Genomic DNA, 16,336 nt, shown 5'->3' with positions numbered 1-16,336 from the left:
CCCAACCACTAGCTGTTCACGTGCTCAACTCGTGTCATGAAAAACTGGAGGGAGGCTTTTTTACTGCTGCTGCCAAACCGTACACAAATCTTTTAGCATTTTTCTTTTCCCTATTAACACACCCTTTTTTCTGGCGAAAACTATTACGTATTCGTTGACTTTGCATGGCAACTGCGCCAGCTGACGTTCAGTATACGAATGGTAAACATTTTTGCTGACGAACATTGTTACGTGCGGATAAACTGGGACACGTACACACATTATGTTTTGGCATTGGTCGAACCGAGCCCCCCAACCGACTTTCTGTCGAGTCATTTGCGTCGTTCAGTTAAAATCCCTTTTTTTGGCTACCCCTACGCAAAGCTGTTTAATGTGTACATGTAATGTTGCTATGCCACATTTTGTGTGTGGGGCCTACACAGCCGATTGCGTCATTCCCTTATAAATGTGTGATAATAAATCAACAGTTCCTTTCTTCTGTTGAAGGAATCTTTGAACAACAACGCGATAAGAATATTTGAATACACTTGGAACTAAATCAAATTTCCGGGATGATTCAATTAAAATTAATTATTGGCGAAAAAATAATAAAATTATGTGTGCACACATGACGACCGACCGGTCGCTATACGTGTCGAGAGAAACAAGTTAACGTGTGTGACTTTTGTCTGGCTCCATCATTGCCCTTATTTGGGCTACAAAGAAATTTGAATTTTATTATCCCGTTAAGTCTCCATTTTATGGTCTAGACTTTGCTCGTTTTTCTTTTGATATTTGAACAGTTCTTTGGGATTTTTCCAAGGTTTGGTTCAAATTCAAAGGTTCACTGCGTAGCAATAGGAATTTAACCATTCGGACTGACTCAAACTGGAAACTTCTAGATCGACTCGGAAAAAACCAGGTCGATTATCTTCTATTTATACAGCGGTCTCGAGGTTCACTAGGCACGTTTACGAAAAATACAGCCAACTCGACAGAATTTGGTTTTTCCCGACTTGATAACAACAAAATGGATCTGTGGAAATAAGAGACAAAGTTATATGTATTTTAATTCTTATTATTATTTAAAAAAATTGGTGTGAATCGAGGGATTGACGTTAGCCTTCAAACATGCCGGCAGCGAGTAGCAAATTCCTCCGCGTGAAATGCAATGACATGACAGGAGTGGCTTTGGTCGGGTAACGAGCCAAGCGGAGCGATTCAATGGCGTTACTCCGCTTGAGAAGGTCTGGATTGTGACCCGAGATGTTGACGTCCTCTAAAGAGGACTCATCCGTCATCCGGAAGAAATCCCACAGTTGAATGGAGCCGTCCAGGGAAGACGTGGCGAACACGGTCCCGTCTCGACTGAAGGCCAAACTGGAGATTGTCATCGTGTGCCCAGGCAGGTCGGCCAATAGGTGACCGTGAGCCAGATCCCATAACAGGACTTTTTGATCAGCTCCACCGGATGCCAGAAAACGGCCGTCGGTGGAGAAACACAACGCCGAGACGGTTCCCTACACGAACAAATTTCTCGTAAAGAAAAACAAACTCATAAAAAGGATGAAAATGTTTTTACTTTATGACCAGTCATTAGCCGGACACAGTTGCCAGTTACGCAATCCCATAAACGGACGCTCCTATCGCTGGAACCTGTGGCGACGTAATTGGAATTGGGATGGAATTGGACCACGTCGACGTCTGAATAATGACCGGCAAAGATCCGTAAAGGCTGGTGATGATCGGTGGCCCAAAGTCTGGCAGTCCGATCATGTCCGACTGATGAGAAATAGTAGCCGTGAGGGGAGAACCTCACGTCCCACACGGGGTAAATGTGGCCTTTATAGACCACCAGGCAAGTCCACGTCTGCAAACTCCACAGCCGGATCGTGGCATCTTCCGACGATGATAGGAGTAACGTCCGGTCGTGACTGAACGAGGCAGCGTAGACGGGCCCGCAATGGCCGTGAAGGACTTTCATAGTCTCACCCGTCTTGTCGTCCATCATACGAACGAGAACATCTTCGGCCTCCTTGTCGATATCGGCCAATTGCTCAGCCGGTTTCATGGCCCGGAGTTTCTGGGGTACAAGACTCCAAACTTTGAGGATGGAATCGGAAAACCCTACGGCTAATAGTGACGAATCCTCGCAGAATTCGACGCACGTGACCCTGTGATTCACAAAAAGGGAAAAAAGAAAAATTCTAATTTCAAATTGAATGGCAAATCAGGTAAATTAGAATAACTGACGTTTCCGCGCAATTCAGCATCGTGTAGAAACAAATGGACGGCAAATTGTCTGGACCAAGAGCCACCCTCTTGCTGGCTTCTCGTAGGGCCCTGACCTTCTCCAGTTTGTCGATATCTCTCCTGAAACAGAAACTCACAGCTCAACCATTTTCCTTTTTTCCACACCATTTTTCACTGCATCTGCATCTTACAAATCTGGTAATGGCAATCGGCTGGCCGGTGGAGCATTAGGGTCACTCTTGGCTTTCTTGTTGAGCAACGGATCCTTTTTGGGTTTCTTCTTTTTGGGCTTTTCACCACCTTCGCCGGGTTCTCCGTCCTCTTCCTCCTCAACTACCGGAAGCTGGATATCGGGCTCTTTGAGCAGACCATAGTAGATTTTGGTCTTGTTTACTGTAAGTGAAGAGAATTGGTAATTGTTTTGGGGATTTCTTTCTTATCTCTTGATTTGTGTACCTTGTCTGTTGGCCTCGCCTTCCATGGCTCCGGCTGTGGATTCAACTTGGGCTTTATTTCTCGGCACTCCTTCGTACATGTCGACGTACAAGTGTTCCTGAATGACGTTCATGACAATTGATTGGTTCTTGTCCTGCAAAAACCGCTTCAAAACCGAGTAAGTATCCCGGGACATTCGAACGGTGAACTGACTTGATCTGTTGAACAATTTAAGATTTTATGTTTGACGATTTTATTTAAATAAAAGTGATTTGTTACTTGAAATTCTCCATGAGATCACTGCCTTTCATGTGTTCTTTTTTGGTAATAAAAGAAACCTTTTTAAGATCATCCTGATAATAATCTTCCTGATCTGTTGAAAAACGTTCCATAAATTTTGCGGCTTCTGATTCATGTTGGTTGTAGATCATTTCCAAATACATGTGGACAAACAAAGGGTACAATACTAGGGACAGCTCATGCTGAAAAGTAAACAAATTGAAATTACTATTTGAAATTGAATTGAATATCTTTTGACCATACTTTATAAACATCCAGCGAGCTTTCCACAAATCTCCTGTAACTTAGGTAAGCTTTTTCGTAGGCATTTGGGTCTCCTTCGCTCTTGTATGATGAGAGCAAATTTGTTGCCTCTGAATCCACTTGAAGAGCTTGTGCATCTCGTAATTGATCCTCCTTGAGCCGTGCTTCTTTTTTCAAAATATCAGCCGTCCCCTAATACATTGCAAATAAATGAGACGCCGAAATTTCAAAATAACCATGTCATTTTCAGTTACTTTCAGGTTGTGCTTCTGAAGAAACTGTAATACGGCCGCAAGGGTATTGGAGTCGACATTTTCTGGTTCTACAGGTTGAACTGCACTGTTTTCACTTGAAACTTCACTGTTTTGACTTTCAGATGCTTCAATTTTCGCGTTTGAATTGCTTGTTTGAGATATCTGATTCATATCGAACTCCATTTTTCCTTTTTTTTTTTTCGTTGTAAACAACCCCGACAGCGGGTTTGCATTGTGCCAGTTATCAAATTTATTTACTAAAATATTAATAAAAACAATACTTTACCCATAATAAAATTGCTAATTTTTCTAGCATCAAATTAATATAGGTTTTAATATGTTTTACGATATAATATTTCAACTATTTTTCAAGAAAGGAGTGGAAACGGAAATAGGCAATGTAGGAGACCATCAAGCCACTGACTCTCTCACTCTTCTCTGCAGTCTTTCCTAGGTAAGTTCATTCTTGGTTTTACTGAGTTAACAAAATCCAATATCATCCAACAATTGCCTCGTTTTCAACATCTCTAATCGACTTTTTTGTTTTCCTTGTTTCATTTAGAGACCGACTGCATCATGAGAGCTAAGGTAATTATCGTTTTTCTACCTATTCTATGTGTTTCATGTATCGGTGTACTGTGATACTTGTCTCGAGGCTTGTGAATCTAATGGCCGGCTCTTTCTTTCTTTAGTGGCGTAAGAAGCGTATGCGTAGGCTTAAGCGTAAGCGCAGGAAGATGCGTGCTCGCTCCAAGTAAATCCATTCTCAACCACTCGCAGTCACATGGAAGCAAATGGCAGTCTGATTCTTAGGTAAGTTTACTAATTCTAATGACGCCATTCGATTGTCCCTAACTGTTTTGTTCTTCACTAGGTAATTCTGGGTCAGCTGTCATCTAAAACCAGAAAACTAATTACCACCACGAGTTCCCACTTGGACAAAAGCTGCTGAAATTTGGCTGTAAAAAAAATTACCTCTTGTGAAATGTCATTCGTATTTGTACCATGTGCATCAATATAGATTCGCCTTTTCACAAGAATATCCAAATTTTTCTCGTTATTTCTCCACTCATTTCAACTTCCAAAGTGCATAGCTTCTTATCAGTAAAGCCAATTGAAAAAAGAATGAAATGAAATCAACGGGCAAGGCAAGAAATGTACATTTCCTGATATAGCAGCGTTACTTACACGATATCCAAGTTAGGACATTATTCGAAAGATATTGGGAGGGCCACGATCATGATCAAGGAGAGAAAAAGCTAAATAGGTATATAGAGAGAAATGTGTGGAACACCTACATTGATTTGTATATAAAAAAAAATGGTAATCAAGGTTTCATAAAGCTTGATATACAAAAGTTTTGAAGGGCGGGGGGATTCGAGTATACACAAAAGAAACGGGGGAAGAAATTCTACACACGAGAAAAAAGAACCATCACACAAGTTTGTTTGAAGTAAAAACGTGGGGGAAAAAAAGGTGTGTTATGTAAAAACCAAAATAAAAAAAAACATGGTTGATGATGGTCGGGAGATTTAATAATACAGAGTCAGGCCATTATTTTTGTAAACCCTTGCCTTGTTTTCTTTTCCAATTCAAATTCGCCATTTAATTTGGAATGTCGCTGCTCCGTTTGAATAAAAAAAAATTAAAAAATAAACGATCGACACAACGGATAATCCCCAAAAAAGGTTGTAACTATTTAAATGCTGCAAATTATATTCTGATGGGGGAGGGGGATGCTGTAAAGGGGTATGATATAAAAGTCCTTTTGATGGTTTACAAAAAAAAATTTTGGGAAAAATAATAATAAGAAAGAAAAGGAATTGGATCCCCGCGTGTGGAAAAAACAAAGAAAACAAAGAACGGATGATTTTTTCTTTTTTTTTTAATATATGGTTTTTTTTGTTGTTTTTGTTGTCGTTCATAAATGTGTGTGTAGTATGTTTTTTTTTCTTTGTTTAGTTTCTTTTTTTTGTTTTTTAATTATTTCGTGATCACTTGCAGCACGAGGAAGCTGGTTTGTTGCCGTCTTCAGCTCTGTCTAGCCTCCTACCCTGCCCACTGCTTCCGCCAACACCTCCAGCTCCGTCGTTCTTAGGTAGTTTCTTGGCTGTCAAGTGAAAAAAGAAATGGTTATATAAAGGGGAATAATTGCATGTGAGTAATGAATTTACCTATAGCCAAGAAGATGTCGTTGACGTTCATGGCCGTCTTGGCTGACGTTTCCATAAATAGAAGTCCGTTTTCTTCGGCGTAGCCTTTGGCTTCGTCAAATTCAACAGCACGTTTAGCGGCCAAGTCGGCTTTGTTGCCCGCCAAGGCAATGACAATGTTAGGGGAGGCTTGACGTTGCAACTCTTTCACCCAGACCTTGGCCCGGCCAAAAGTGTCTTGGTTTGTTATGTCGTACACTACAATAGCCGCCTGTGCCCCTCTGCAAATATCAACACAGGTGTTATTGATACAAGTTGACACTTTTTGTTTTATGATCAATCATACCTGTAATACATGGGGGCAAGACTGTGGTATCGTTCCTGGCCAGCAGTATCCCAAATCTCAAATTTGACAGTTGTGTCATCCAAACAGACTGTCTGTGTCAAAAAAGCCGCTGGAAAAGAAACAACAACATTAAAAACCTTGATCAAAGAGTGGAGATGAAATTATGTTTACCTCCGATGGTACTCTCCTGGTATTCATGGAACTGTCCTTTGACAAAACGGAGAACCAGACTGGATTTTCCCACTGCAGACTCACCGAGAAGCACCAGTTTGAACTGGCAGATTTTCCCCTGTGTGGCACCATTTGGTCGCTGTGCAGCTCCACCGGCTGCTGCTGTTGCTGTTCCAGCTTGATTCCCACGATTGGCCATGACTCTGCTGTAAACTGAAGCTGCAAACAAGAAAGACATCAGTTCACAACCTTGTGCAAAAAAATTAGACAAGGTAGAATCCTTATACATATTGGGAATAAAAAAAGAGAATTTGATTGGCTTCTTGTGCTTCTGACCTACTAAAACAAAACAAGAACAAAAAGCTATATACCCCAAACCAGGAAACTGTTTGTGAATTCTGAACTTGAAAATTTCTAGGAAAAAATCAAAATACGATTCCTCCAAGCCGCTGGTTTGTTAAGTGTTACGAAATGCAAAACACGTCGTTATAAAAATGAAGGCACCAAACAACACCACACACAAGACGGAAGACCCAGCAGCCAGGGGTGGTATTTTGAAACGTCACTTGAACATCATACGGTAGTGGGGTGGGTATATCGATATTATACGGGAAATGTTACACGTAATTTTTTCTCTCAAGTAGAATGGGGAGGGACCATAAAGAATAAGTTAAAGAAAAAATCAAAGTTTTATGGAGGGGCTGATTGGAAAAAGATAGCAGAAAATCTGTTATTTTTTCGAGAGGCGTCTACCGACACGAACAAAACTTACACAAGGGATAAAATAACCGATGCTGTTCAGTGGGGGGAAACAAAAAGTCAAAACTCTTGATGACACACACACTTCTTTATGACGACGACAGGAAGGAAGAGAGTTTCAATAGTATGAACGTAGACAATAGTTTTTACATGTAAAGATTACGAAATTCGACTGCTCTAGTGCTATCTCGCTGCTGTGTGTTGGAAAAAATTTTATTATTCGCAGCGAAAAAGCGAAATCCTCACAACAGGGAGGAGGGACACACAAGAACTAGCCACCAGGCGGACAAATATCGAAACATGGCAACCTTGTTGGGTTAAAAAACTTTTTTACTCGAAAAAATCCAAAATTTTTTTAAAATCTATTATTTCTCCTGGTCAACATTTACATATCGAGCGTTTACGATTCGTAATTAATAATGCAGAATAATTAAAACAAATTCCACGTAGATATCGAATAAACCGTGAATTTCGTCGGTACTATTTAGCTCTGGTGAGCCATCTAGCGGTCAAAACAGTCACTCGAATGGCCAGATCGAGGGGAGGTGTTTTCTCTTCTCTCCATCCGCCCCGGAAACTTTAATTAAGACAAAGCGAAGAAGGGGGAGACGACGTAGAGGATAAGATACTAATAATCCACAAATCTAATCTCGGTCTTAAATTGGCAATCACGGAAACGTCATGGATTCCCGCCCGGCAGCCGTCTGCTTTCAAAAAATAAGAGAAGAGCCAATTGTCGTTATTACCTTTTAGTAGAAGCGGCGGCATATACATAAATATATATCAGAGAGCGTGACAGCACAGCTGCTTCTCTCTGTGAGTAGAGTTAACCATCCGGGGGTAGTAGTGCACTGCAATCCGGTGTGTGTATATTGACGTCCGCGTCAGGGGCCCACGGCGGCGTCAGTATCACAGCGACGGCTAACAGATCCGCACGTGTCTCCGTTTGTTTCCTCGACCGAAAAACAGTGTTGTGTGTGCGTCTACTTGTTTTGTCGCTTCAGCCAATGATGACCTAAGAAATAAATCCGTCCGAAAACCAGAGAGAAAAAACAACAAAATTTTTTTTTAAAAAAAGGACCAAAGTTATTTCAGAAAATGGCACGTCAACTCATCATTGGATTACTACTCTTTTGTGTCATCGTTCACGCGGCGCAATCTCAAGGTATAAAAATCACCCCAGCAATATGTACGGCCTCTGTTTTTTTATGTTTAACTTTTTTGTTGTAGAATTGAAAAATGGAACGGCCTGCAAGGAGGAGATACTGCAACTTGTTTGCGAGTCCGAGACGGAAGTTTTGGTTATCCATCGGGCGGTTTTCGACGGTCAAGATTCGGATGGATGCGGATTCCTGATGCCGATCAACATTTCGTCCCTACTGCCACCGGTGTCATCGGCCATTCAACAACAACCAAAGAATATAACCGATCAGGAAGAACTGCAGGAAATGATCGAACTGGATAGTCGCCGGCGATTATTCTCCGTCCAATCGACTGTCAACCGCCGGTAGGTTTGTCGTCCCTTCTACTTAGCTAATGGCGCTCCACTCTACACTCAATTAATAAGTCAATTGGCCGCGTTAATCAGGTAGAGCCAAGTCTTATTTAGAGTTTGGGTCGTCCAACCAACGGTTGATGGATGATTCAAAAAAGATTTCACCAGCAGCTGTGCAATATCATCTCGATGGATATCGACAGGGGAGAGAATAAAGTTCAGTATAGGCTATAGGGGAGGTTTTTCCAGCACGCACGGGCAACTTTTTCAATAGTTTATTTGCGTCGGTAGTAGTCGAGGGGGGACACACACACAAAAGGAGGAGAGGCTTTTAGTAGTCTGAGGGGGGATGTCAGCGTTGATGGAGTAAAGCATTTGTCATCCACTTAAAAACATGAAAGTAACTACTAGTCTACTACTAGTAGTAGTGCAGTAGTACATCCGCTCCTTTTAGCATAATCAATACAACATTTCTTCCTTCTTTTTGAACAGATGTAGCGGCTTGAACAACTGCACCGTCCAATTGGAAAACGATGAACCGCAAGCCAAGCAATGGGGAGATGGCAAACTCCAAGTTCTCTACAACTGCATCCCAGGTTAGTATTTTGGGGGATCATTTTAAAAATTATTCAGAGTGCAAAGTTTGTTTTTTCTCTCCACCGGAAACTTTTCCTTGTTGTCTTTGCGCATGTGTCCGTGCGTGTTTTTCGGCTGAGATCCAGCAGCAGCAGCCCATACACACACATAGTAGTCTAGGATAGATATACACCGGATCAATAAAGTCTAGCGCGCTCTCTACCACCGCCACCCTTTTTTTACGTGAGAGTCTCTCAAAAAGCCACTCTCTTTTTTCACTCTCTGACATGTCTAGACCAGCAGCAGAGAGAGAAAAACACGTACAACAACTTATTAATAAGCCTCGCCACTTCTCTGTGTACATGTCTGAAAGAGATGGACTTGTATATAAGCCGCCGGAATAGAATCGGATCAGATATACCCCGATTGTTAATTACAACGCTCATCGATCACATGTCACGTTTTGTAATTTGACTCTCAAATGAGACCCCTTCCGCAAAATGAATCCTTATAGATGGAACTGTAATAAATCGTTTTCACACACACACACAGACGTGTGTGTGTGTGTTTTTCTCTCTGCCCTTTGTGTTGTCAACACCCCGCAAAAGCATCCGGCGAAGAATACGAAAGGCGCCCACAGGAAAGAAGAAGAAAAGAATGTTGAGAGAGTGATATACGATATCCGACTGCTGGCTTCGACAGCAGCAACATCCTCCTTGTGTTTTTTTCCAGGAGCCAGAAGAAGACTCCCTCGAAGACTAAAAAAAGAAACAAAAGCTGTCTCACCCCCCCACCCTCCCTAGCAATAATATTACTTTCCCATAGATATATTTTTACACGTCAACGGGCTTCAATCCTCTCTCACACACAAAGAGAAAAATATCCGCTTTTCCGCTTTATTGGCAAATCATCTTTTCTTTCTTTCTTGCAACAGCCAAGTCGGCTAGGTACAGTTGTGACGCCATTATCGAGATTGTGACGCCATTATCGAGATTCGAGATTGTTACTCCCGAAATGCAGCAGCAGCAGCAGCAAAGTGCTCCTGGGCAAATCCTAGTCTCTGAAGAGGATTCCCGAGTCGCGCCTACAACGATGGAAACGGCGGGAGAAGTGCTTTTGTCGACTCCGGTTTCAATCAAACCCAAATGGTATCCAGGGCCGGAGCAGGTCGTTGGCTGGGGTTACCTACACAATATGGGATACCCTTCGTACTACCGTGGAAGCAATAAAGGAGCCTCGACAGGAGCCTCGTCAGGAGCCGAGGAAACGGTCGATTGCCGGTGGACCGTTCGAGCCACTCACGGACGTCGAGTTCGACTCACTTTACTCGATTTGTCCATCAGAAGTAAAAATAATAAAAATACCATTTACACTTGATTAAATAAATAATGGGATTATTTCGGGTATTACCAGGTGTGCTGCACGGAGAGCACGAGTGCAAAGATGTTTTGACCGTGACGGAACATTCACGCTTGTTACTCAACAAATGCGGGCAAGTGGAAGAGCCGCTGGTGATTGAATCATCTTCCGATGAGATTAACATCACCCTGTCGGTCAAATCGCATTTCATTCCAAAGAGGGGACTCATGGCCTATTTCACTGGTAATTTGAATTAAATAATTATATAGATAGAATTATACTCATTTTCAGCTGTTTAAATGATAGCGATGGGGTGTCCGACGCCGCGAGTTCCTAAACAGGGTTACCTAGTCACCGGAAGTAATTCGTCTAGGGCGGAATTCATTTGTTCTGTCGATCACGTAATCATTCAATTTACAGTTTTCAAATGGATTCGATTATTTAATAGGCGTGTAATTAAATTCGTCGCTTGTTTAGGTGTTTCCCGACACGGGCCTACGCTTCCGCAATCTCACCTGCCTGGACCAAGAAGGGCACAGGTGGAACGAAGACCTGCCAGACTGCATTGGTATTATTAAATACTTGCTGATGAAATTCTTAGGCCCCTATTAAAATTAATTTCTGAATTATTTAGATATTAAACATTACAATAATAAATCTTCGCCATCATCCAATCACACTCCGAAGAATCATAAAGCAGTTAACCGAACTGCTACCGAACCGGAAGCTGGCGAATTAACCTACAGCCTCACATACGGTAATTTTTAAAAAATCTAATTAGTAAAAAATTTGAATTAATTAAATGGAAATTTGAATTCATTTTTACTAAAGATTTGATCGTTCCTACTTCCATCATTGCTGGACTGATCCTGGGCAATCTAATCGTCTTGGCGGGAGTGATCCATTGTCGACGACGCAACAGGTAATTTGACTAAATAAATGGCTGGTCATAAAAGCTAATAAAAGTAATAGAATGAGCCAATAAAATCAAAAGAGTCACGACAAATACAACATTCACCCCCTTCAAACAAAAGCAGGAAATTGGGCGGTCAAAAGGTCGAAAGTGGTAAAGGCGGTGCTGACGACGGCGAGGAATGCGTTCCGCTTCAAGAGACTCCCGGACCGAGCGACGTTCCACAGAATCGAGTCGGAACGCCAGTTTAACAAAACACACAATCCATTTCAACTGTTGATGAGGCTAAAAATAATAACCAATGATTTCAAATCCAGTCAATCATCAAAATGTTTCTGTAATTGAATATAAGAAACATAAGCTCATCAATCCTGAAAAGAATTTTTTTTTAAATAAAAGATACTCAACTTTTTCATCAATTAATTTTTCAAGAAAACAAAATTCTTACTGTTTCTTTTTTCTGCTTGTTTTGGTATTCGTGTGTGTGAGCTTCTTTTTGAATTCTCCCGCCGTTGTCGTATAATCTTGCCGCCATTCAACTTAACAATATCATCCAAAAATTGTGTTTTTCTCCTCTCTCGCTTCGAAATCATCCCCCATTTGAATGTCTAATTGCATTATATATCAATGTCACAAATACAAGATAAAAAAAAATTGTGTGAGGGGACGACATTGAAAGTTTATAGACAAGAAGGACAAAACAATTTCAGGCCACACTCAAAAGGGATTGGATTAAGCAAAATTTTGTTTCGACGGAGAACGAGACGATAAAAAAGAGTGAAACAAAATAAACAACAAAAAAGAAAAACTACTCGAGTCAACACAGACAATACGGCAACAAAGGCCGGCAGTTTGTTTGTACACAATTTCAGAAAAAAAAAGTGACACACACGTCGAGGATTGAGAGACTCGTCGCGTATTTTGAGAGGAACATGACACCATCAAAATTCATTTTTTGGATGGAGCAAATCTGTTTTTTAAAAAACAATTATCAAACGAATAAAAACGCAAGAAAATTCTAGGTTGGGATCGCTTAGCACTTTTGTTTATAAAAATTTCCACTTTTGTCAAGTTTGTTTCAAACAGTCAAACTTGTGGTAAAAACGACAAAAGGATCGCTGGATTCTGTTGAATAAAAATCAGGCCTTGATTGCAATGGAATTGACGTCATGAAGCAAACGTGAATGAGCCGCTTCTTGCTCGGCGCAACACGAATTGGCCAGCATCAACTCGTCCGCTCCGCTTTCATCCGCTCTCGGCAATGGATTGGGCGCCGCGATCCGGTTGGCCAGTCCGTTGGCTGTCGAACGCTGACGGCAATCGTTGGCAGTGATTTCCAGTAACTGTTCAGTCTCTCGACCCTCCAAGTTCCAACACAGAAAAAAGCTCAAATATTATTCCGCTTGATCAAATTAAAATTTAGAGAAAAGCGAATCGCCATTCCAGTTGAGGCGTTTTCGGCATGCGAGAAAAGGTAAAACAATAGAGCGAAGGTGAAGAAATTAAAGAAAAAACAATTTTTATTAATACGAAGAAGGGCATTTAGAAAATAATCAAAAGTTGGCCAAAGAAAAAAAAGCGATTCGTGTAGAATGTTGGGGCAGGTAGGTAGCAGTAATGTGCACTTTAAGTGTGTGGCAAGAGCATAGCAGTGTCATAAAGCAATCAAACTCCAAACTAAATGTGACTACCTACATCCTCGAGAACTACAATTCCGTCACCAAGGGTCGGGTTTTGTTGGCCGACGCCCTTTACCTGTTTGGATGGACCGCAGCAAGTGTTGGCTTCGCACGTCTCTTTGGCTGGGCAATCCAATGCGCAACTCTCTGTCTCGCTGGCGCTTTCGTCTCCCGGAAGCTAATTAATCAATACAAAGTTTTAAAAATTAACTTTCTATATTTCATTAGAGGTTTTAAAAACAAAATACTTCAGTGAATTCTGGCTGGATCGTAGTCGAGTGAATTCCTTCATTGTGGAAAAATTCTTTCACCCTCTCGGCGATTTTCATATAGTCCGACAGATTGCGGCACCTTTTTTCATAATTGAACAAACTCAACTGATGAAACAAAAGAGTGAAACAATTGAATTATGTAAGGAAAGCACGTACCGAATGTGAGCTGAAGCGATAATCCGATCTCCTGCCAGCTGCCAGACGTGAAATTCGTGGACTGCCAAAACTCCTTCAACTTGGCTAAGCAATTTGCGCTGAATGTCGTCCAATTGGATGTGAGTCGGGACGGTTTGCAGTAGAATCAAGGCAGACTCGTGCACTGCGCCAAGAATAACACGAAACATAAATTATGATAATGTGAACGGCAAACAATGGCGTAAAAGTATTGATTTTTTTCTTTTCCACTTACACAATGGCCAAGTGGACCACATAATCAGGCAGACCATGGCCACGCTGAGAGCGGGATCAACGTACAGTTTGTACTCCCATTCCGTCAGCCAAATGACGAGGGCAGAAACAATGACGACAACCGATCCGAGAGCATCGGCTAGGACGTGCAAGAAGACTCCGTGCATGTTGAGGTTTTTGGGTTTGGACTTTTTGGTTTTGGCAGTTTTGGAATTGGCGTGAGGCGAGTTTTCAAGCTCGTAAACAGCGTCGTTTTCATTGTCGTCAATATCGGCTAACTGGGCAAGATGAGAATGTCCATGCTGAAGGTGTGAATGGCCATGACCATGACCATCACTGTGGCTGTGCCCGTGGCTGCTGCCACCGCCTCCATGGCTGTGTCCGTGACTTTTGCCTCCGTGACTATGGCCGTGCTCTAATATTTTTAAAAATAGTTTAAAAGATTTACTCAGAATTTTCGTTGAAATGACTTTACCGTGGAAAAGCAAAAGGCCAATTAGATTCACAAAGAGGCCAATACAGCCAACAACAAGAATAAGCTGAGGATCATGAATTTCTTCAATTTCAATGAATCTGAAAGAATAATAGCAATGATGAGTCGAAGAAGTGAAATTGTGTGTTGGAAGAAGAGAATTGTTACCTTTTCAGAGACTCGACTAGAATAGAGAAACACAAAGCAATAAGGAACACTGAGTTAACCAGGGCACCGAGGACTTCAGCTCGAGCCCAGCCAAAGGTATTCTTTGACCACTTCTTTGGCGACATCTGAACAAAGGAGGCTCGGTTATTATGGGTCAAACTCAACACAGTAAAAATCACCATCTTACCTTGACTGAAAGAAAGGCAATAACTATTGAAACTACGTCACTGAGCATGTGAAAACTATCAGCTACTAAGGCCATTGAATTTGTGACATATCCAACAACCAACTCAATGACAAAAAAACTGGTGGTAAGGGCAATCATTGAAAGCAAGCGACATTTCTTTCCGGAATATCGCCCCATTTTTTCTGAAACTGAAAAATAAAAGAAGAAATGAACATCAACAATGATCCAGCAGTGGGTGGTTTACATTTCTTGTAAACAAAAACAAAATATCCTTACGTTAAGTAACTATAATATCACTATTTCAATATCCGACAATCTCGAGTATACTTGTGGTTGATTACAAAAAGATAAATTTAAACATGGGATTTGAGCAGTCTATTGTAATCACTGGACTTGACAACAGCTAAACCTGCAATGCCTTTTCAACTAAAAATCCAAGTCACAGAACATCTCTTCAGTCTGCTGTTGCCAAAAGGGTTTTTATCGGGTTGTGCAACCTATTTTTACAGAAGCTGCTCGTAAATGACCACTCCATTAAGGGTTGCCGATAAAATTCACACGACACTTCCCATGGGATTTTGTAAGAAAAACGTGCGCACGTTATAGTGTATGTTATGATGAAAGGCAACAAAAATTGAAGAATAGGGGAAACGACCTTGATTTCATCATCACAATTGTATACTATGTTCTTTATCATTATATTTTCATAGAGGCGGCTTCGTTTATTCTAGATTTTTCTATTTGATAAACTAAGCTTTTAGCCCTCGGAAGCGGACGACAATAAATGCCATTCCTGCAAATCGTTTCACATTTTTCTTTTAGGTTTCTGATGGCTGAAATATAATGCACAGGCCAATTTTAATCAATTCGGGAAATATCGATTGAAACACGAACTGAACATTTCGTCATTCACGAAAAAAAAACTTGTTTGAAAGATCCAAACTTATCTAATCATGAGTTTACAAATATGTCTGGAGATCATGTTACAATATACAGTAGCAAATACGCTGACTAATCAATACATACATACGGTCCCTCTTACTTCAAGTGGAATAAACTATAGCGTTGATTGCTGCGGTCACTGGAGACATCAGATAATGAGACTAATTAGGGGATATTGTTAAAGATCTGAAGATGAATAGACATTTGATGAGAACTTGAGAAGGTGCTGGTGGTGAATGAGAGACAATAAGAGATAAAGAAGGGGCGGGTGAACATTGTTCAACGGAAGTAGGAGAATCTTGATTATGATAGATATGTTACTTTTCTTTGTTTCTATTTTGATAGCTTAAAATATTCCACGGCATAACGGCGGTGTCACAACAAGGTTTATAAAATATGACATTGAAATCAGTGGTGAATGAACCATCTGGCTAGTTATAGATCCTTAGCGACGGGTTATTTATAGTTTAGTTTTCTTTTTGCTTTGCGTCACACATGTCCGTAAAAATAATCCATAAACCCTCATCGTATTTTTGTCGCGTCAGTGTCGCCATGTATGTGGGCGGATAAGGTTCAATGCTAAGACCAAAAGAATAAATACATTTTATCATTATTATTTAATTTAACGCAAATCACAATTAAAACATCAGCTTGAATTTTGGCCGTTCAACTTACACGGATATCGCACAATTAATTCTGTAGTCTGTAGTCTGTACCTAGCAGGACAAAATGGAAGAGAAAGTTTTTCACACAATAAAAGTAAGCATTTAAAAATAGGTTAGTAGCACACAATACTTGGCTACTTGCGTAATAACAAGAAAATCAGGACAAGATTACTCGGACAGTTGGACATGATTGGACTGGACGTCACGCGGGAACTTGGAAGCTGCGAATGAAAGTAATTATGAATGACACAAGAAGAAAATTAGTTATCTAAATAATAATAAAATAAAAACAGATTTGCATTGGTGT

At 40.9% G+C, this 16,336-nt stretch overlaps 4 protein-coding genes and 1 long non-coding RNA gene across 13 annotated transcripts; 2 read left to right on the top strand and 3 right to left on the bottom strand.

Annotated features, from left to right (window-relative positions):
• Positions 1-1,024: 1,024 nt before the first annotated feature.
• On the bottom strand, positions 1,025-3,684 carry LOC124336938 (transcription initiation factor TFIID subunit 5-like). Its single transcript, XM_046790874.1, has 8 exons — positions 3,465-3,684; positions 3,211-3,402; positions 2,947-3,149; positions 2,689-2,885; positions 2,424-2,625; positions 2,233-2,352; positions 1,562-2,153; positions 1,025-1,499 (listed from the first exon to the last, which is right to left on the bottom strand). Exons 1-8 carry the CDS (start codon positions 3,645-3,647, stop codon positions 1,098-1,100), a joined length of 2,091 nt encoding a protein of 696 aa, XP_046646830.1. The 5' UTR covers positions 3,648-3,684; the 3' UTR covers positions 1,025-1,097.
• A 153-nt stretch (positions 3,685-3,837) lies between these two features.
• LOC124337342 lies at positions 3,838-4,504 on the top strand. The gene is made up of 4 exons (XR_006917225.1): positions 3,838-3,918; positions 4,027-4,052; positions 4,157-4,277; positions 4,339-4,504. It is a non-coding gene; the product is annotated as an uncharacterized LOC124337342 (long non-coding RNA).
• Positions 4,505-4,608: 104 nt separating this feature from the next.
• LOC124337151 (ras-related protein Rab-5C-like) lies at positions 4,609-7,178 on the bottom strand. Of its 3 annotated transcripts, none has more exons than XM_046791232.1 (5): positions 7,044-7,178; positions 6,135-6,353; positions 5,964-6,072; positions 5,639-5,898; positions 4,609-5,574 (listed from the first exon to the last, which is right to left on the bottom strand). In XM_046791232.1, the coding sequence occupies exons 2-5, from the start codon at positions 6,331-6,333 to the stop codon at positions 5,459-5,461; spliced, it is 684 nt and encodes a 227-aa protein (XP_046647188.1). In that variant the 5' UTR covers positions 6,334-6,353; positions 7,044-7,178; the 3' UTR covers positions 4,609-5,458. The 3 variants fall into 3 exon arrangements, with proteins under 3 accessions (XP_046647188.1, XP_046647186.1, XP_046647187.1); XM_046791230.1 differs by having other exon boundaries at positions 6,907-7,176; XM_046791231.1 differs by lacking the exon at positions 7,044-7,178 and adding an exon at positions 6,506-6,855.
• A 488-nt stretch (positions 7,179-7,666) lies between these two features.
• LOC124336997 lies at positions 7,667-12,107 on the top strand. 2 transcript variants are annotated; one of them, XM_046790993.1, is made up of 10 exons: positions 7,667-8,058; positions 8,124-8,400; positions 8,881-8,984; positions 9,899-10,309; positions 10,378-10,566; positions 10,630-10,724; positions 10,801-10,891; positions 10,958-11,080; positions 11,155-11,245; positions 11,361-12,107. In XM_046790993.1, the coding sequence occupies exons 1-10, from the start codon at positions 7,992-7,994 to the stop codon at positions 11,485-11,487; spliced, it is 1,575 nt and encodes a 524-aa protein (XP_046646949.1). In that variant the 5' UTR covers positions 7,667-7,991; the 3' UTR covers positions 11,488-12,107. The 2 variants fall into 2 exon arrangements, with proteins under 2 accessions (XP_046646949.1, XP_046646948.1); XM_046790992.1 differs by having other exon boundaries at positions 7,678-8,058; positions 11,358-12,107.
• A 218-nt stretch (positions 12,108-12,325) lies between these two features.
• On the bottom strand, positions 12,326-16,295 carry LOC124337000 (zinc transporter 1-like). 6 transcript variants are annotated; one of them, XM_046790997.1, is made up of 10 exons: positions 16,040-16,295; positions 15,891-15,943; positions 14,423-14,610; positions 14,236-14,360; positions 14,071-14,168; positions 13,597-14,010; positions 13,344-13,506; positions 13,164-13,266; positions 12,932-13,093; positions 12,326-12,597 (listed from the first exon to the last, which is right to left on the bottom strand). In XM_046790997.1, the coding sequence occupies exons 2-10, from the start codon at positions 15,916-15,918 to the stop codon at positions 12,376-12,378; spliced, it is 1,503 nt and encodes a 500-aa protein (XP_046646953.1). In that variant the 5' UTR covers positions 15,919-15,943; positions 16,040-16,295; the 3' UTR covers positions 12,326-12,375. The 6 variants fall into 6 exon arrangements, with proteins under 6 accessions (XP_046646953.1, XP_046646952.1, XP_046646954.1 ...); XM_046790996.1 differs by having other exon boundaries at positions 15,891-16,295; XM_046790998.1 differs by having other exon boundaries at positions 12,992-13,093; positions 15,891-16,288.
• Positions 16,296-16,336: the final 41 nt, after the last annotated feature.

This window comes from Daphnia pulicaria, chromosome 4 (assembly GCF_021234035.1).
Source record: "Daphnia pulicaria isolate SC F1-1A chromosome 4, SC_F0-13Bv2, whole genome shotgun sequence".
NCBI lineage: Eukaryota > Metazoa > Arthropoda > Branchiopoda > Diplostraca > Daphniidae > Daphnia > Daphnia pulicaria.
Note: the sequence above shows the minus strand (reverse complement) of the source record. Positions and strands in the feature narration are given on the sequence as shown.